Source organism: Macrobrachium nipponense, chromosome 4 (genome assembly GCF_015104395.2).
Source record: "Macrobrachium nipponense isolate FS-2020 chromosome 4, ASM1510439v2, whole genome shotgun sequence".
Lineage (NCBI taxonomy): Eukaryota > Metazoa > Arthropoda > Malacostraca > Decapoda > Palaemonidae > Macrobrachium > Macrobrachium nipponense.
In genome coordinates this window covers 134150987-134172102 of record NC_061100.1, presented here as the reverse complement: position 1 = coordinate 134172102, position 21116 = coordinate 134150987, and the positions used below count along the sequence as shown (strand labels likewise).

Sequence of the window (21116 nt, the reverse complement as noted above, 5' to 3'; positions counted from 1 at the left end):
AATGTAAAACAAAAAACATAAATTACCTGCATTTGATAGTTTTCCTGCAGAGATTATATCTTTAGAAGGAACAGCTTTTAGATGTTCAAGCGGTTTATTTTCAGGAAATGATTCTGAGGTTGGTGTTAGTTGGCCCTCCTGTATAGTTAAAGCTTCCATGCCTGCTAAAATTTTTCCAACCTGAAAAGGAACATTAAATTTGTTATGCCACCCCTACACATTCATAAGCCTGTAATATTACATGTGACTTGTTCTGTTAAAATACAAATTCTCCTGTTTTATGCAGGTATATTCCCTGGTACCAGCTAGAAATTGGTTTCCAAGGTGGGGGGAGAGGTTGGATGGCTGGGCTTCTTTCCACATTTTATCAAAGGATGTGTACATTGTAATGAAATACATCAAGCACAAAACAAAGCACACTCCTTCAATTTTTTTTATTTTATTTTATACTACTACTACATATCATTTAAATTTTTACTTTATTTTCTTTTCTTTTTTTTACCTAAAAGGTAAACGTAATTGTGCATATGGTACACACACACACACATACACCTCCACCTGTATTTGGAAATGTCAGCATCCTAGACGTGAGCAGTACTAATAAACAGTCATTGATAACTCAGGCCTAAGAAGTTGAGTCCTGTGATAGCATTAACATAAAACACAACAGCACCTTATTGCAATAATCACCTATAAAATCTCCAAGGGAAGCCTTAGAGGACAAGGATCATCTTATTGCAATAATCCCCTATAAAATCTCCTGGGGAAGCCTCGGAGGGCAAGGATCATCTTACTGCAATAATCACCTATAAAATCTCCTAGGAAAGCCTCAGAGGGCAAGGATCAAAAGTCTGTAATATCAATATACAGTGGTACCTCGAGATACGAAATTAATCCGTTCCGAGACGGCCTTCGTATTATGAGTTTTTCGTAACTTGGAACACATTTTACATGTAAAATGGCTAATCCGTTCCAAGCCCTCCAAAAACACCCCAGTAAATTATATTTCCAGGCCTAAAACACATGTTCTAGGGTTACGACGGAAGAAATATGACTCCAAAAAGGCAAAATACTGTACATACTTGAGTAATATTCAACTGCATGTAATGTTCAATCCCATTTTTACTGCATATATTAGGACTTTAGCATATGTCCCTTAGCAATAAGCCTAGCCTATGTTAGCGGTTGCTACTGTAGCCTAGTCTATGATTCTGACATCTAAACCTAAGAGCTAAAAGCTTAGAATATGCCAATAAAATGTATAAATAATCAGTATGTACTCATTTCAAATAATTATTAATTAATCATTAACTATAATACACAAACAAACAAAAAACAAACCTTCCGATCAATTGTTTACATCCAGCTCTTACCCGTCTTACAAGTATCGAACGAGCGCCAAGCAATCATTTTTCCTAGCACAAAGTAAGCCATAAATTGTCATTAGTATCTCTCTTCAACTAATGAAACCACCAAACAGTATAATAACCATTCATTTCTATTCTTTATCTATCTTTACCTAATGAAGATACCGAGTTACTTGACGCTATAATGAAACATGCGCATACGTAACGTAATAAAATAAAACAGAAAAAGAATTCTAAAAAATACGTATTTGTTGGCAGTCTGATTTATTTTATATTTTATGATATCTAATTCACAATTTTTTTTATTAAATGTATTGCATGTACTCATTTCAAATAATTATTAAGTAACCATTAACTATAATAAACAAACAAAAAAAAGCTTCCAAACGTCTGTTTACATCCAGCACTTACGAGTATCGAACGATCGCTAAGCAATCACTTTTACACAGTAAGCCATAAATTTTCATTATCTCTCTTCAACTACTGAAACTACCAAACAGTATAATAACCATTAATTTCTATTCTTTATTCTATCTTTACCTAATGTTTTCTTTATTAAATGTATTGCATGAATAAGTTTTTCAATTTACAGCAACCTTTTACCAATAGAATACTTAAAGCACAAGGGGTAGATGCTGACCAATAGGAGAGCAGGACCTTATGGGGTGACTAGCATCAGGAACCAATGGGAGAACGGGAGGATGGTGGCGAGTTTACTCAGTTGGCGGCGCGGGAGTTTTAAAATTGTTCTCGGTGGTCCGGGCGAATCTCGGGACTTTACAGCAACAACCTTTCGTATCTTGAAAACTTTTCGTATGTAGAGCAGTAAAATTTTTCGCATTGGCTTTCGAAACTTGGATTTTTCGTAAGTTGAGCCTTTCGTATCTCGAGGTACTACTGTAAATACTTTAGTCTGTTTCAACAATAGCCATGGTGAAGAAAAGCATTTAACTCCTGTTTACCAAATCAATCAAAGAAAAAGTGATAATATTAATTGAGGAACTGGGTCCACACCTACTCACTTACCATGTTACCTTGTTCCAATGACTTTGTTAGCTTTCACTATAAGTCAGTATCTTGTAGGAACAAATTCAACATCACAATCACTACATCAATATAAGAAGTGATAACAAAGTGAAAAATCTTTAAATAGTGAGATACAGTGTACCCCCGTATTAGAAGATAAGGTACCACAACCACCCATGAACACTGAAAATACTGAAAACGCTTATAACTGCGTATTTTATTACCTGGAACCCCAAATACCACACTAAAAATGCTTAAAGCTGCCTATTTTAATTTTATTTTTGTGGCTAATACTTTATGATAAAAATGTATTAAGTCACACAAACAACATGAAAATAGTAACTAAATCCACAATTGCTGAACTACAAATAAGTGGGGGTCCACTGTATTATTTTTCTCTAACAATAGATTATCTAAAGCCTCATAACTCACCTTCCCTAATGAAACTGAACTGTATACACTTGCAGTATCATGTTCTACTACACGGAAAGGATGTGAAGTCCTTTCAGGTGGGTACACCCCATCCAGGGATGATGACTGACTACCTGCAGGTGAAGGAGGAAATGGAGGATCATCATCTTCCCTTTGCATTTGCTTGCGCACCTCCCTATGTCTTGTGCGTCTTCGCCCACCCGAACGAACTCTTGGGGCTGTCTCATCATCATCATCATCACCCTTAAACAAAAAAGATACAGAGTATGTACTAGTCAGAATATCAGGAATTACAAACGATAATGGTAAACAGTAACAAAGTATACATATATGCACTCTGGATCATGTAGAATTCTTCAAAATTAAAATGATATTGTTAGTATACAATAAAGTTTTGTACATACTTACCTGGCAGGTATATACTTAGCTTACGTCTCTGACGTCACGACAGAATTCAAAACTCGCGGCACACGCGACAGGTAGGTCAGGTGATCTACCTTACCCGCCGCTGGGTGGCGGGTGTATGAACCAATCCCGTTTTCTAGTCAGATTTTCTCTTCCACCTGTCTCCTGAGGGGAGGCTGGGCGGGCCATCAATCGTATATATCTGCCAGGTAAGTATGTACAAAACTTTATTGTATACTAACAATATCATTTTTGTACATGAACTTTCCTGTCAGATATATACTTAGCTGATTGACACCCTTGGAGGAGGGTAAGAGACAGCTAAATAAAATAGAAAAGGGAAACAACACCTGTTGTAGGATCTAAAAACCTTGGTTCTTACCTGTTTAGGCTGAAGACTTCATAGGTACTGTCTATTAGTCTGCATTGCCTGAAGAGCTACCGCGAGGGCGTGACCTACAGCTGACAGACTCTTTGGGTCTACCAAAGGGATTTGTTATCCGCTTACTTGGTAGAATCCAAGTAGGATCTTGTCAAAGGGGATTCGCCCACTTACATGACAAAACCTGTCCACTACCATTGCAAGGAGTTCAAACACAAACCCGATCACCTAACCAATCTAATGCTTAGATATACGACATGAAAGAGATGCTTACCCGCATCATCTTTCATACAACCATAAAAACACAATACCAAAAAAGAGAAATAAACTAAAAAGGATATGTTTCAGCTCCCTGCCCCAGCACCGAATCCGCCGATACGTATGGGCCTAACGCGAAGCACTTGTCATACGTAATTTTGACGTCTCTCAGGTAGTGGTTAGCGAAGACTGAGTTGCATCTCCAAAATGTTGCTTTCATAAGATTCTGTAGCGACATATTCTTATTGAAAGCCAAGGATGTGGCAATGGCTCTCACCTCATGAGCCTTGACCTTTAGGAGCTTGAATTGATCTTCATCGCATGCAACATGGGCTTCTTTCACAAGGCTTCTAATAAAGAAAGCCAGTGTATTTTTCGACAATGGCCTACTGGGATCTCTTACAGAACACCATAGGTTATCATTATTGCCCGTAAGTTTCTTCTTCCTCTGAAGATAAAACTTTATACTTCTAACAGGGCAAAGAGTCCTCTCTGCTTCTTCCCCTACAAGGGCAGATAAGCCTTGAACCTTAAAACTCCTGGGCCATGGATTTGAGGGGTTCTCGTTCTTGGCTAAGAATGAAGGAAGGAAGGAACAAATCACGGAATCTCCTTTGAATCCTACTCTTCCTTCTAAGGCTTGCAGCTCACTTATCCTCTTGGCGGATGCCAAAGCCATGAGGAACAGGGACTTCTTCGTTAGGTCTCTAAAGGAAGCTGACTGAGGACCTCAGGAAACGAAGAACTACATCAAGATTCCAGCTTGGAATCCCAGCAGAAACTTTCTTGGATGTTTCAAAAGACCTTAACAAATCATGCAGATCTTTATTGTCCGAAATGTTCAGGTCTCTGTGCCTGAACACTGCAGCTAGCATGCTACGGTAACCTTTTATGGTTGAAACCGCCAGACCGCATTTTTCCCTAAGGAAAACGAGGAAGTCTGCGATTTGGGTTACAGAGGTACTGGAAGAGGAAAGCTTCTGGTTCCTGCACCAACGACGAAAGACGTCCCACTTCGACTGGTAGACTCTAAGGGTAGAAGGTCTTCTTGCTGTGGCAATAGCCTTTGCAGCCTTTGCAGAAAACCCCTTCGCTCTGACAAGACTTTTGACAGTCTGAAGCCAGTCAGATTGAGAGCGGGGAGGTTTTTGTGATACCTGTCGAAGTGGGGTTGTCTGAGCAAATTGATCCTTTGTGGCAGGGATCTTGCAATGTCTACTAACCATTCCAGTACCTCTGTGAACCAGTCTTGGGCGGGCCAGAATGGAGCTATCAGCGTCATCATTGCCGCATCTGAGGTCGCAAACTTCTTGAGTCTCTCTCTCAGTATCTTGAAGGGAGGAAACGCATACCGGTCTAGACCTCTCCAATCTAGGAGAAAGGTATCTACTGCTACTGCCCTTGGATCCGAGATCGGGGAGCAGTAAATGTCTATTCTCACGTTCTTGGCAGTGGCGAAGAGGTCTATGTGAGGTCTGCCCCACATTCTCCACAGGTCCTGGCAAACATCTGAGTGAAGAGTCCACTCCGAAGGAAGGACTTGATTTTTCCTGCTCAGGAGGTCAGCCCTGACATTCCTTTCTCCCTGCACGAATCTGGTGAGGAGTCTGATCCTCCTTACCTCTGACCACAGCAGAAGGTTCTTTGCTGTTTCGTACCGGGAGAAGGAGTGCGTTCCCCCCTGCTTCCTGATGTACGCCAGGGCTGTGGTGTTGTCCGAGTTTATCTGAATTTGTATTGTGCTTTTACGTTGCATGGAACCAGTGGTTATTCAGCAACGGGATCAGCGGCTTTACGTGACTTCCGAACCACGTCGAAAGTGAACTTCTATCACAAGAAATACACATCTCTCACTCCTTACTGGAATGGCCGAGAATCGAACCCGCGACCACCGAGGTGGGACGCAAACACCATACCAACCACGCCACCAAGGCGCCCGAGTTTATCTGAACTATTGCATCTCGGACGTGGGACTCGAAGGCTTTTAAGGCCAGCCAAACCGCCATCAACTCTTTCTTGTTGATGTGCCAGGCCACCTGTTCCCCCTCCCAGGTGCCTGACACTTCCTTTGATCCGAGCGTCGCTCCCCAACCTGTTTCCGACGGGTCGGAAAACAACACTAGGTTGGGGTTCGGTTTGTGCAGGGACAGACCTTCTACAAATCTGAGAGGGTCCACCCACCATAAAAGGTCCTTCTTGATCTCCCTTGTGATCTTGAAGGAGAACTCTAGGTCTTGTGAGAGATGACGCCAGTTCTGGTGCAAAAAGAACTGGAGAGGTCTGAGGTGCAACCTTCCTGGAGAAACGAATTGCTCCAACGAGGAAAGTGTCCCCAGCAGACTCATCCACTCCCTCGCTGTGCATGCATCTTTCTCTAGAAAGGTTGTGACTTTCTCGGAGCATCGAGCTATCCTTTCTGGGGACGGATACGCCCGAAAATCCAGAGAAACCATCCGAATCCTCAGAAAAATCCGTTCTTGACTGGGGATTAACTGAGACTTCTGGAAGTTCACCAAAAGTCCCAGTGAACTTGCCATGGTAAGGGTCTTTTGTAGGTCCTCCAGACATCGTTCTTTTGACTTGGCTCTGATCAGCCAGTCGTCCAGATAGAGGGACACCCTCACTCCCTCCAAATGTAGCCACTGCGCTACATTTTTCATGAGCCCCGTGAAAACCTGAGGGGCTAACGAGAGGCCGAAGCACAAGGCCCTGAATTGGAATATCCTCCCTCCCATCATGAACCTCAGATACTTCCGTGAAGAAGGATGGATAGGCACATGGAAGTAGCGTCCTGAAGATCTAGGGACACCATCCAGTCCCCTGGACGAAGAGCAGCCAATACTGAAGACGTCGTCTCCATGGTGAACTTCCTCTTTTTCACAAAGAAGTTCAGGGCGCTTACATCCAGAACCGGTCTCCATCCTCCTGAGGCTTTTGGAACTAGGAAAAGGCGGTTGTAAAAACCAGCAGAAAGAGCATTTGCTCTACCGCTAGAGTAAGGGCTTGGCTCATGATGGGGTCCTTGTACTTGGCCACCAACTCCCTCAGAGTCGTCGTCAAAGGTGGTCTTGATGTGAAGGGAATGAAGTATCCTTTCCGGACAATCGAGAGGGACCAGTTGTCCGCCCCTTTCTGGGCCCAGATGTCGGCAAATCTTAGTAGTCTTGCGCCTACTGTTGTCTGGAGGACTTGTATTCTATTTCTTCGATCTGATCGATCTAGAGAAGGTTCTACCTCTCTTAAAAGGTCTTGCTCCTCTAGAGGTAGAAGCTCTGGAAGGAGGGCCCCTCGAAAGGGCTCCTGCCTCAAGGGAGTCTCTTTCTTGGCCTTAGCCTGGAAGGCTGCTTGAGGTTTCCTAGCCGACTGAGCCAGCATATCTTGAGTAGCCTTTGCAGAGAGAGCGCTCGAGATGTCCTGAATGATCTTCTTTGGAAAGAGCAGAGGAGAGAGCTGCGAATACAAAAGAGGGGCTCTCTGCGCGTGTGACACTGACTTTGTTAGGAAAGAACAGTACACTGCTCTCTTCTTAATGACTCCTGCTCCAAAGAGGGACGCAACTTAACTCGAACCGTCTCACTGCCTTATCCATACAAGTGAGAACACTATGGAGATCCTCAGGTGAAAGGGAATCCGGGGTCTGAGTCCTTTTTGCCAATACTCCTAAGGACCAGTCTAGGAAGTTGAAGACTTCCAGGACTCAGAACATTCCTTTCAAAAGGTGGTCAAGCTCATTCATCCCCCACGTAGTCTTCGCAGACAGAAGGGCAGAGCGTCTAGAAGAATCCACCAATGAAGAGAAGTCCGAGTCCGCAGAGGAGGGAAGAACCAGGCCCAAAGGTTCTCCTGATTCATACCAGAATCCTAATTTCCCTGTCAGTTTGGAAGGAGGGAAAGTAAAAACTGCCTTCCCTTTTTCTTCCTTGGAGAGAAGCCATTCCCCAAAACCTCTCAGAGCCTTCTTCATAGAGGTGGTTGGTTTCATCCTGACGCATGCTGAAACCTTCGTCGTTTTGGAGGTAGAAAACAATGAGAGAGGCGAAGGAGGAGTGACAGGAGAAAGGGCATCTCCAAACTCTTGGAGCAGCAGGTCTGTTAACTTCTTATAAGAAGAAACAGATGAATCCTTAGTCAATTCTTCTTCCGATGCTTCTTGTTCTTCCTCAACAGAAGAACCACCAAGATCCTTATTAGGGTAGGCGGTCTTGTCAGATGAAGTGCGCCTATCCTTGGAGGGGCGTCTGGCAGAAGTCTGACGCCTGTCAGGGGAAGCCAAAGCTTCCGGAGAGCGCCTATCCATAGAATCCTTCCTCCCCAGAGGAGGGCGTTCTCTAGGCTCTTGGCGCCTATCAAGAGTAGAGCGGCTGCCTGGGGGAGAGCTCCTGCTTGGAGAGAAGCGCCTGCCAGGCTCTGAGCGCCTACCAGGCTCTAGGCGCCTGTCAAGAGGAGAGCGGCTGCCTGGAGAAGAGCGCCTGCTAGGTGAGAAGCGCCTGCCAGGCTCTTGGTGCCTGCTAAGAGGAGAGCGGCTCTCTGGCGAAGAGCGCCTACTTGGGGAGAGGCGTCTGCCAGGCTCTAGGCGTCTGCCAGGCTCTAGGCGCCTGAAACGCGGAGAGCGGCTATCAGGTGAAGAGCGCCTACCAGGAGTGTGTTGCCTGTCCGGCTCTTGGCACCTGACAAGAGAAGAGCGGCTGACTGGCGAAGAGCGCCTACTTGGTGAGTAGCGCCTGTCCGGCTTTAGGCGCCTGTCAAGAGGAGAGCGGTTGCCTGGAGAAGAGCAGCTACATGGGGAGTAGCGCCTACCAGGCTCTTGGCGCCTAACGAGAGGAGAGAGCCTGTCTCGAGAAGAGCGCCTGCTGGGAGAGGCTCGCATGTAGGGAGACTGACATCTGTCCAGCACAGAATGCGTAACTGAAGAAGTGCGTCTATCGGTCGGAGAACGCCTGCGAGGAGCTTGGTTCTTGTCCGAAGGTGAAAGGATGTCAACAGGAGGGCGCCTACCAGGTGACTGGCGCCTGGACGAGGAAGGGAGTCTGTCCGGGGATGAGCGCCTCACGCGATAATCCACTCGTCCGGGGAGAGAGAGCAACCTCCGACGAAGCGTGTAAGGCGGGAGAGGGGCGCCTGGACTTCTTAACAGGGAGAGAAACGTCGTTCTTACGGCGAGAACTCCCTGCCAAGGAGTCAGCCAGAGCCAAAATCTGCGCCTGCAGACCCGCTAAAATCCGAGCGGGTGACCTCTCAAAATCCTCTGCTGGGGACAAGGCTCGAGCCCTACTAGGAGAAGAATACTCCTGAGATCTCCTGGGTATCTTAATGTCCACATCAGGCTCTTCCGTAAAGCATTCAGGGCTGGAGGGAAAGGCGCATGGAGCCTTCCAGGCTCTCTTCAACGGGCGCGAGGATTCCGAGGAGCTCCATCCGCGCTTAGGAGAGGGGGAAGACGAAGAAGAGAAGCACTGACGTAAAACTTCCTTCTTGGCACGATCTAAGGTAGCCTGGGAACGTACATCAGGAGCTACCAAGGGGACGCCTGACCGGTGGGGGTTCTCCCTAACCTTCCTGCGGATGTTGACTTTCCTCCTCCACTGGGACTGGGAGTCTGGAAGAGGTCTAGGCCTGGAAGCATTATGGAGCCGGTCTGACGCACCCTCCACTGCACTGGGGGCACTGCACAATTCACTGGCACTGTCACTTTTACCTTCTAAGGAGCGGATCTTGCTCTCCATGCTGCGAATCGTGGCTCTCATGGTGGCCACTTCCGAAGGCGTATCTTCGGGTTCGATGCAGGGAGCAGGTGCTGAAACAGGTAAAGGTACTACACCTATTACAGGGTTATCTACCTCTAGCTCGCTAATGCGAGACCTACTAGAGCTTCTTGACGAAGCCTTCCTAACCTTATCTTTCTCCAACTTCCTCAAGTAGAAGACAGAGACTTCCATTCATTGTCATTTAACCTTTCACATTCCTTACAAGGATTAATGAAAGAACAATCATTCCCCCTACACTTCATACATACAGTGTGAGGGTCTACTGCAGCTTTCAGTAGCCTCACCTTACAATCACTCACAGACACTCTTAAACATAGCCGATTTCTTAACTTCTAAATCAGACATAATGAGCAAATCCAAAGAAAAATCCAAAGAAAAATCAATAACGGTCCACAAAGCGCGTATGCCAAGCCAAAAAGATCAGGTACTTCACCAAAAGTCAGTCCAAAACAATCCAAGGCAACGAGAAATGAATCAAACTATCGGGAGGAACCGACAACAGGTGTAGTCGGAACCGGCGACAGAGAAAATCTGACTACAAAATGGGATTGGTTCATACACCTGCCACCCAGCGGCGGGTAAGGTAGATCACCTGACCTACCTGTCGCGTGTGCCGCGAGTTCTGAATTCTGTCGTGACGTCAGAGACGTAAGCGAAGTATATATCTGACAGGAAAGTTCATGTACAAAAATCATCATTTGTCAAATTTGTAGTACAGTGTGATGCTCTCACTCCAAGTACATATGTATAACTGTAGTTTACGTGGAATTGTAACAAATCACTGACACTACACTCTTCAAGAAAATGATATTGTTATGATACAATAAAGTTTCATACATACTTACCTGGCAGATATATACATAGCTATCGACTCCGTCGTCCCCGACAGAAATTCGAATTTCGCGGCACACGCTACAGGTAGGTCAGGTGATCTACCGGCCTGCCGCTGGGTGGCAGGACTAGGAACCATTCCCGTTTTCTAATCAGATTCTCTCTTCCACCTGTCTCCTGCGGGGAGGCTGGGTGGGTCTTCAATTGTATATATCTGCCAGGTAAGTATGTATGAAACTTTATTGTATCATAACAATATCATTTTCATACATTCAACTTACCTGTCAGATATATACATAGCTGATTGACACCCTTTGGTGGAGGGCAAGAGACAGCTAACTACTGCTAACAGGTATTGTTTGTTTTTGATTTAGCTGACCTTGTGTCAGCACGGGCTCTTGCTCACGAGCAGCCCGTAAAGACAGGTAAACAACATATGTTGTAGGTATTTATAGACCTTGGTTCCTCTGTGTTTCTAGACGAAGGGTCGACTTCCTAGCTATTGCATAGGAGTCTGCTTCGTCTCAAGAGCCTTAGCAAGATAGTGATCTGTGGCCAAGAGTTCTTGTGGGTCTACCGATGGGGTCTTATCCACTTACTCGGTCGAGCCTAATTGGCATTTGTCAATGGGTGCTAATCCGCTTATATGACAATATGCCTATGCCTATTGGCATAACTAAGGAGCGCAAAACCGATCCCGATCACCTGTTTCCTAACATGAGGGTTCGCGCTAGAATTGGAAAAAGAGTTATCCACCCCCAAACTCCTTTCAAACCTCAATAAAATTCACCAAGTTAAAATAAATTCAACTCATTATTAAAGGATCAGTGTCGGCTCCTTATCCCAGCAACGTATCCGCTGACATGTATAAGCCAAGAGAGAAGGATCTCTCGTAGGTTAACTTGACGTCCTTCGTGTAATGAGCAGTCAACACATCGTTGCATCTCTCATATGTTAAAGCTAATATGTTTTCCTGACATATTGTTACGAAAAGAACAAGAATTTGCAAAAGCTCGCACTTCATGAGCTTTTAAATTCTCAGCTGTTTGAAGGTATCATCAAGTCACTTATGAAGTGCTTTAGAGATCACCATTGTTTCAAAGCAGACTAGGACTTTCTTTGAACTGGATCTCATCTGGATGAAGCCTAGAGCCTGGCTTGTGCCTGGTTGGCGCCTCGCGCCTGCTTGGCGCCTTGCGCCTGCCTGGCTCCTTGCGCCTGGCTGGCGCATCCTGTTTGCCTGGCGCCTCGCGCCTGGCCGGTGCCTCGCACCTTCCCAGAGCCTTGCGCCTGTTTGGAGCCTCGCGCCTGGCGCTTGGCTGACTTCTCCCCACTTGCTGGAGCTTCGAGCTTATTAAGAGTCTCGAGGAAAACTGGCGATGTCCACATCAGACACTTTTTCCCGATTTGTTCGCCTCTAGCGCACTGCGCCAGGTTGGAGGCCCGCTCCTTCTCCTCATCAGACAATGACAGTGTTCATATTGATTGTCTTTCTCTGGCGTCTTCACGCCTGTTTTGGCATTTGGCGCCTGACTGGCGCTACATTGTCCGAAAGTCCTGAAGATCCACCATCATTTATCAGGAGACTGGAGAAGGGTGGAAGAAATTCTTTCACATTGAGCTTTTGGCCTTTCCGCAAGGGGAGGTGATTTTAGTCAGCTACATCCAGTAGACGATAGGAAATCTAAAAGTCCGAGAGACAAGCCTTCCTCCGAGGAGGATCCTTATTGAATGCTTCCGTTGCTAACGAGTTCTCCTCCTACATGTTGATGAGTTTTCTCGTTGCAGAAGCTTCCCTATCCTTGCCCGAAGGAAGAGAAGGAGCCTGGAAGTTTAAAGAGATTCTGAGCTGAAATTGGTAGGACTCCTGATTTCTAGCTCTTTAATGTATCTCTCTGAACCTTTTGGGAAGTAGTTTGAGCCCTCATCGCGTTCCCAAGACTGTCAGTAAACGTTTAAACCTTGTCTTCTTCTGTAGATGACAACGTCAATACATTACCCGGACAACGAAACCTCTAGCTGCAAAGCGTTAATCCCCAGGAAATAAAAGGCTTCTTTCAGTTCTTTTGCCAACATACTATGCTGGCCAGAACCCATTGCCGAGTCTTCATAGAATTTGATTCCAGATTCTAAAGCCCAAAATCTCACTTGTTCTTTTGATCGTTTAGGACCAGGAGAAACATTTGATGAGGAGCAGTTCCATCTTGACGGAACACGGAATCTGAGGCCCAAATTAGGATCCCATTCTAAGTATCTAAGTATAAGATCTCCTACTCTTATTGTATAGAGGTATTGTATAAGATCCCGAAGATCTTAATTCTCTACTATCTCTAATATTCTTTGTCGAGACAGAGTATATCTTTTACTGTGTTCATTGATAGCATAAAATACCAAGGTGATTCTTCCCCCTGAAAGGGAAGAAAACCATTATGTGGTTCACAGAGGTATCGGAAGAGGACAGTTTCCCCTTCCATCTAGCACGATCTGCAGCAACTCTATGTCTTTAACATATTTGAAGGAATTATCAAGCTTCCCTTGAAAAATCCTCTCATTCATATGTACTTCGGTCAGTCTGCACGCAGACAGACTCAGAGTGGGATAGATTTTTCAGGTCCAATAATTTATTTTAATAGATTCGATAAAATCTCTACTCTCTTAGAAAACCTTCCGACACATGCTGAGAGAAGAACGTGACCTCTGTGAATTCAACCTTTTTATTGCCAAAATGATGCATTCATCTTCTTCCTTTGACGCCCATTTATCTTAACATCTGTTAAGAATACATATAACTAGGGGAAAAAAAGACTAGAATTTATTCCCCTATTTAAATTAAAGATGGCGTATCTTGCTACCTCTCTTGTTTCGAGGAAAAGGAAGCAAACTATAAGAAGCTCGTTCGTCTTCTACCTTGCGAAGAGATCTGTGAATACTTTCCGCAGGTTCTCACAACTCTTTCCAATAAATGTTAAACATACATTAACAGTTATTATCGTCGATCAAGAAGGTTCTCACGGACGTGCAAAATCCCGCATCGAACGATCGTTACGTTCCGTGTCTGTTTCCAAATAGGTTAAATCGTGCTCTGCTGAATTAAAATCCTTTATAATACCGTCACATTGTGGTAAACAGTCATAGGAAACTCTTGTAAGGATAGTAGGAATTCTGTAATTAACCACGGTGTGTGCATAAGGCTTAACCGTAACCGTTATCTTAAGGTGAATTTTCCACTACATTCTTTCCTCGCCGAGGCAGAGAGAGATCCTTAGCAAAACGAATACGTTGTTATTCATGTTTGCATAAAAATCCCCTCAATTCGTGGTTAAGTCCCTCATTGTAGGGGGAATATACGGTGAACCATTCAATCCCTTAGGAGAGAGAGATGTAACCAACCGCTCAGGACCGAGAACCGGATGGTACTGAATTGGCGTTACAAATCCATCTCGTTCACTGCCTGGCTGCATTCATTCTGAGTTGCCAGTTACTCCCTTCAATGAAGGGATATAATAAAATTATTCTCGAGCCTAAGAAAGCTCTCAATAATGCAAATTTAAGCCAAAACCTTTGTTAAATACCGAAGCTGAGTAGGTATTGCCGAAACAAACCTTTTAAGCGAAGTCCTTACTAGGAAAATCCTGTAAGGATATAGATAATTCCGTAGCGAACCAGAAAGGCAACTATGGTATGCGTATATGACTTGTCATTCAGTAGTCGTATACAATAAGTCTTCTATGACATTCTTTCCTCTCCGACATACAGAGAAAGAATGGAAATCTTACTCTCTTCATTCTTTTCGTCAATAAACCCGAATGAGTATTAGTCGAAAGAGATAGCAAATGACAACCGAGGATCGAAGAGAATCTCTCCAGCTTTTATTATCTTGGAGATAAGTCCGTATATTACGCCTTTCTTATCTGGAAGAGCCTCTAATCAATGAATGAGAGCTCGTACAAATCTTGTTCAACTTCCAAACGATTGCCCCTCTTTCTGAAAATGGTTGGTTGCATTATTTTTTTAGAAGAAGGATGATTTTAATATCCACTTACTATTGAACTAATTCTCACAATTCTGCTTTATCTTCCATTCCTCAAGTTGGGAGAAGATTGAGCAACTGGAGGAGAGCGCTTCCTTTCGAAAGGTGAAGGGCTTTTAGCAGTACCGACTCTAACCTGACAAGGGCTACGGCAGCCTGTGCTACATCTTGAGTCCCTGCCAGGAAAAAGCCGAACTTGCTCTTGCCTTTATTGCATTAAGACTATCCTGACAAGGGCGACGGTCGCCTGTGCGACAACTCCCGTCCCTATCAGGAGAAGCCTCGAATGTCTTTCACCTTTTGCCTGGAGGACTCTTGGCGGATGTCAGGCTCTTCTTGTAGGAGAAAGAGCCTGGCGCTAAGCAGGAGTATCTTGCCTAGAATACTCCTGGCGCTTGGGAGGAGTATCGCGCTTGGAATACTCCTGGCGCCTGGCAGAAGTATCGCTTTCCTAGGAGGAGTATCGTGATCGGAATACTCCTGGCGCCTGGTAGGAGTATCACGTTCCGAATACTCCTGGCGCCTGGGAGGAGTATCGTGCTCGGAATACTCTTGGCGCCTGGCAGAAGTATCGCTTTCCTAGGAGGAGTATTCATGATCGAATACTCCTGGCGCCTGGTAGGAGTATCACGTTCCGAATACTCCTGGCGCCTGGGAGGAGTATCGTGCTCGGAATACTCTTGGCGCCTGGCAGAAGTATCGCTTTCCTAGGAGGAGTATCATGATCGGAATACTCCTGGCGCCTGGTAGGAGTATCACGTTCCGAATACTCCTGGCGCCTGGGAGGAGTATCATGTTCGGAAACTTCCTGGTGCCTGTAGGAGTATCGCGTTCCGAATACTCCTGGCGCCTGGAGGAGTATCGTGATCGGAACACTCCTGGCACCTGGCAGGAGTATCGCGTTCCGAATACTCCTGGCGCCTAGAGGAGTATCGTGATCAGAATACTCCTGGATCCTAGCAGACGTATCGCGCTTGTAAAGTTTTTCTTGTGCAGAAGGTTCCGCGCGCCTGGAAAGTTCCGCTTATCCGGAAAAAGATTTCTCCTTGGAAAGTTCAGAGCGTCTGAAAGGCGATCCTCGCCTGGAAAGTTCTGTACGTCTGGAAGTTTCCACTTGTGCGGAAGGTTCCGAGTTATTGTCAAATTCCGCTTATGTGAAATGTTCTGCACATTTGGAAAAATATTCCTTCTTGGAAAAATTCCAAGAGCCTGGAAGGCGATTCGAACCTTGGAATCTTCCGCCTTCTGGAAGGTTCCGCTTGTGCAGAAGGATCCGTGTGCGGAAGGTTCCGATCTCTTGTACACTTGTTCTTGCTTAGAATTTGACAATACTTCCATTTTCGTCCACAGCCCTCCCTTTCTTCTGAATGAGAAGGACTTCCATTTCCGATGAAGATCCTGGTTCATAGTGCTTCAGGCGCTTTGCGCCTCTATTCAGGCTCTTCAGGTGCTTTGCGCCTCGTTTCAGGCGCTTTGCACCTTGTTTCAGACGCTTTAGGCGCATTGAGCCTCGTTACCGGAGCTTCATGCCCGAGGAGCTAGAAGCTTAAAAGTTATATATATATGTGTAATCACTAAACGAGATCCATATATTCATTCGATCAACAAATATTCTTTAATATCTAATTCGTTATTCTCAGAATAGATATTTTCATATACACATACCGATGAGGAATTTATTGAAATAAACTATTTCAAACCCCCATGGGATAGAGCCCCCCTGTCCAGCTGTACGGGGGACGAACCCGGATAGGGCAATGCCTCTACCGCAACTATTATCGAATGATGTCTTCCTTTCTCCGTCTCTTCTGAGGTTCCGATAGCCAGACGAGATTATCTTGCATCTTCATTTAATCTACGCCGTTGAATGTTTCTTCTCCTTATTCGTCAAGACGATAAATAATAAGGGGAACACATTGAATTAGGATGCCTTTCCAATGGCTATCCCTGGCAGTCTGGGACGTCCTACAGAACCTGCCGAGGGGACGCCTGATCGGTGGGGATTCTCCATAACCTCCGTACGACTTTCGACTTTCCTTCTCCTCCGGGCCAGGGAGCTTGGAAGAGGTCTAGGCCTGGGAGCGAGACAGAGCCGATCAGACGCACCCTCTATTGCAATGGGGAACACTATAATCACTTCTTACCTTATAATAGCTCGTATCTTGAGCTACATTCCTTTATCTTCAAATTGCAAATGAATTTGTAGTTTCTGTGAAGTAAGAAGGTGATGAGGAAAACAACACTACTAGTACTGTTAATATTCTAACTGCTCGTCAGAACGAGAGCTATTAAAGCTTCTAAAGAAAGCATTATCTAGCTCTATGTTTTCTGACTTCCTCAAATAGGAAGTTACCTTATTTTCCTCAATCAAATTCTAACATTTATTACACTTTATCAATGAATAAATATTTATATTTCCCTTTCTTGCAAACTATGTAATTGTCTACCGAAAACTTCGGTAGTTACACATCCTCTATTCTTCGAAAACTTCGAAGTTAATTCATTAAAAGTTATTAAAAAGTTATTAAAAGCGTATGCCGAACCACCGATCCAGTATTCCCTGTTAAAAGTCGGCCAGAAGATCGATGGCGATGAAACACAAAAATCAAATCAGGAGGGAAAGTAAACATATGTTTTACATTCCAGCGACAGAGAGAATCTGATTAGAAAAACGGGAATGGTTCCTAGTCCTGCCACCCAGCGGCAGGCCGGTAGATCACCTGACCTACCTGTAGCGTGTGCCGCGAAATTCGAATTTCTGTCGGGGACGACGGAGTCGATAGCTATGAATATATCTGACAGGTAAGTTGAATGTATGAAAACCTACTTTTAAGGGATTAAAGTACAGTTTATATTCTAAAATATTAACTTAGTAGAGAAATAACAGTACATATTGTTATCTTTTTAGCTTGTGATATATTTCTTCAAAGGTTGAGAATAATCTGCATTTATTACAGATATACTAACCTGAAGTCTTTTACAAAGATATACCTTTATCAAAGTTGGTTTAGTTGTTCAAGCACAGTAACATGACAGTAAGCCAACTGCAGGGATGGTTTGAGGTGGTATTATGTTACAAGACATCAGTTTTGTATAAAAATGATATTGTTAGAATACAATAAAGTTTTGTACATACTTACCCGGCAGATATATACTTAGCTTATGTCTCTGACGTCCGACAGAAATTCGAATTTCGCGGCACACGCTGCAGGTAGGTCAGGTGATCTACCCCCTGCCGTTGGGTGGCAGGAATAGGAACCGTTCCCGTTCTAGAACCAGATTTTCTCTTCCACCTGTCTCCTGAGGGGAGGCTGGGTGGGCCATTCATCGTATATATCTTGCCGGGTAAGTATGTACAAAACTTTATTGTATTCAACAATATCATTTTTGTACATGCAACTTCCCCGGCAGATATATACTTACTGATTGACACCCTTGGTGGTGGGTAAGAGACAACTATTTACTGAATAGACAGGTAAACAACCTACGTTGTAGGTAATAAATAAATAAAACCTTGGTTCCTACTTGTTTCAGGCGGAAGATTCCATGGCTAATGCCTAGGAATCTGCTTCGCCTCAAGAGCCTCAGAGAAGGATGGTGACTATTGGCTAAGAGTTCTTGTGGGTCTGTCGATGGGGTCTTATCCACCACTACTCGACAGAGCCTCTTACATGACATATGCTATGCCTAGTGGCATAATTAAGGAGCACAACACCGATCCCGATCACCTGATCCTAACATGAGGGTTAGTGCTTAAGTTGAAAAGAGTTATCCCAAACTCCTTTCAAACAACCCAAAGAAAAAACACGACGTTAACTAAAATTTAACTCACTAGTTAAGGATCAGTATCGGCTCCCATCCAGCAATGTAATCGCAGACACGTATCAACCAAGAGAGAAGGATTCTCGTAGGTTATCTGACATCCTTCGGATATGGGAAGTCAACACAGAGTTGCATCTCCCGTAGTGACAGCTAATATGTCCTTATGACATATGTTAAGGAAAGAACAAGAATACAGAAAAGCTCGCACTTCATGCGCTTTTAATTCTCAGCTGTTTGAAGGAATCATCATTGCACTTGTCAAGTGCTTAGGAGATCACATTGTCTCAAAGAAGGCCAGGGCATTCTTTGATATAGATCTTCTGGGTGAAGCCTGGAGCCTGGCTAGCGCCTCGCGCCTGGCTGGAGCCTTGCGCCTGAATGGCGCCTAGAGCCTGGCTGGAGCCTTGCGCCTGGCTGGCGCCTCGCGCCTGGCTGGAGCCTTGCGCCTGGCTGGCGCCTCGCGCCTGGCTGGCGCCTCGCGCCTGGCTGGCGCCTGATTGGCTCCTCCCTCCTGGCTAGCGCCTCGCGCCTGGCTGGAGCCTTGCGTCTGGCTGGCGCCTTGCGCCTGGAGCTTGGCAGAAGACTTCATGATTACTGTCTATGAGTCTGCATGCCTCAAGAGTTTCAGCGAGGTAGGGACCTATGACTGACAAACCCTTCTGGATCATGTCAATGGGGGCTAGCCCGCTTACACGACAGAGCCTTCTCGGATCGTGCCAATGGGGGCTGACCCACTTACATGGCAGAGCCTTAACCTGTATCATATCAATGGGGACTAGCCCTCTTACATGACAGAGCTTTAGGTTTCTCTTTACTGGAAGGAGCCTTGCGCCTGGATGGATCCTCAATCCTGACTGGAGCCTAGCCTTGAAGGAGCCTGGCACCTGGATGGAGCCTGGCTGGCTTCTAGAGCCTGGCTGGCTCCTAGAGCCTGGCTGGCTCCTAGAGCCTGTGGCTCCTAGAGCCTGGCTGGCTCCTAGAGCCTGGCTGGCTCCTAGAGCCTGGCTGGCTCCTAGAGCCTGGCTGGCTCTCCTAGAGCCTGGCTGGCGCCTCGCGCCTGGCTTGGCTCCTCCACACTTGCTGGAGCTTCGAGCTTGGAAGAGTCTCTAGGCTGTCTGGCGATGTCCACATCGGACACTCTTATATCTGTCCGATTTGTTCGCCTCTTGCGCATTTGCGCCAGGTTGGAGGCCCGCTCCTTCTCAGTATCCGGCCATGACAGAGTTCCTTGGAACTGTCCGCCTCTGGCGTTTTTCGCCTGTATTGCATTTGGCGCTTGGCTGGCGCTACATTGTCCGAGAGTCCTGAACAACCACATAGTTTATCAGGAGACTGGAGAAGGGTGGAAGAAATTCTTCCCCTTTGAGCTTTTGGCCCCTGGCAAGGGGAGGTGATTTTAGTCAGCTACACCCAGTAGACGACAGGATATCTAACAATACGAGAGAGAAGAGTCTTCCTCCGAGGAGGATCCTTCGTGAACACTTCTTTTGCTAACGAGATCTCTTCTTACATGTTGATGAGGTTCCTCGTTGCAGAATCTTCCCTATCCTTGCCCGAAGGAAGGGAAGGAGTCTGGAAGTCGAAGGAGAGACTGAGCTGAAATTGGGCAGAACCTTGATTTCTAGCTCTTATTGTATTCTTCTGAATACCTTCTGGGAAGCATTTTGAGCCCTCATCGCACCCCGAGACTCTGTAGGCAAAAGTTTTAAACCATCTCTTCTTCTGTAGATGAAAATGTAAGTACCCTGCCTGGGCAACTAAACTTCTATCTGAAAGCGTTGCGTCAGGAATAGAGGGATTTAGTTCTTTTGCCAGACATACTATGCTGGCAAGAAACCCATTGCCGAGTCTCCATTGAATCTGATGCGAGATTCCAATGCACAAAAAATTCACTTGTCTTCTTGGTCGTTTAGGGCCAGAGAAACAAAGAATTCCTTCATAAACTTCCTCAAAGAAGTTTGATGAGGAGCAGTTCCATTTTGTCGGAACACGGAATCTGTGGCCACAAAAAAAAAAAATTCCATTCGAAGTACATGATATCCTACTCTTGTCGTATTGCGGTATCGTATAGATCCCGAAGATCTTAATCCTCTGTTATCTCTAATTCCCCCTTGTAGAGACAGAGTATAGCCTTTTACTGCGTTCTTTGATAGCAGATATATACATAGGTGATTTCTTCCCTCTGAAAGTGAAGAAAAAAACCTCGCTATGTGGTTCACAGAGGTATCGGAAGAGGACAGTTTCCTCATTCCATCTAGCACGATCTGCAGCAATTCTATGTCTTAGCCATGACTATTGTCATTTACCTTGAAAAATCCTCTCATTCATGTCCACTTCTGGTCAGTCTGCACGTGGAAAGACTCAGAGTGGAGAGGTTTTTCAGGTCTATTTATAATAGATTCTGATAGAATATCCAGATACTCTTGGAAAAGCCTTACGAAACATGCTGTGAGAAGAACGTGACTTCTGTGAATCCAACCTCTCTAAGGCCAAAATGAGGCATTCATCCTCTCTTCCTTTGACGCCCATTTATCTTAATATCTGTTAAGAATTTATAACTAGGGGAAAAAAGACTAAAGTTTATTCCCCTTCTTTAAATTAAAGATGTCGTATATTGCTACCTCTCTTGGTTCGAGGAAAGGAAGCAGTCTATAGGAAGCCTGTTCCTTCTACCTTGCGAAGAGATCTATGAAGACTTTCCGCAGGTTCTCAAAACTCTTTTCAATAAATGTTAGACATACGTTAACAGTTATTATCTTCGATCGAGAAGGTTCTCAGGACATGCAAAATCTTGCATC

The 21116-nt window shown here is 45.1% G+C and overlaps 1 protein-coding gene across 4 annotated transcripts in view; it reads right to left on the bottom strand.

Moving 5' to 3' along the window:
• LOC135211194 (WD repeat-containing protein 44-like) overlaps nt 1-21116 on the bottom strand; it is a gene marked incomplete at its 3' end in the record, with an annotated part of 69520 nt that overhangs the window by 8978 nt on the left and 39426 nt on the right. For all 4 annotated transcript variants that reach the window (XM_064244414.1, XM_064244411.1, XM_064244412.1 and 1 more), the window contains 2 exon segments: nt 27-180; nt 2826-3068. In XM_064244414.1, the coding sequence (XP_064100484.1) occupies nt 27-180; nt 2826-3068 (397 nt within the window).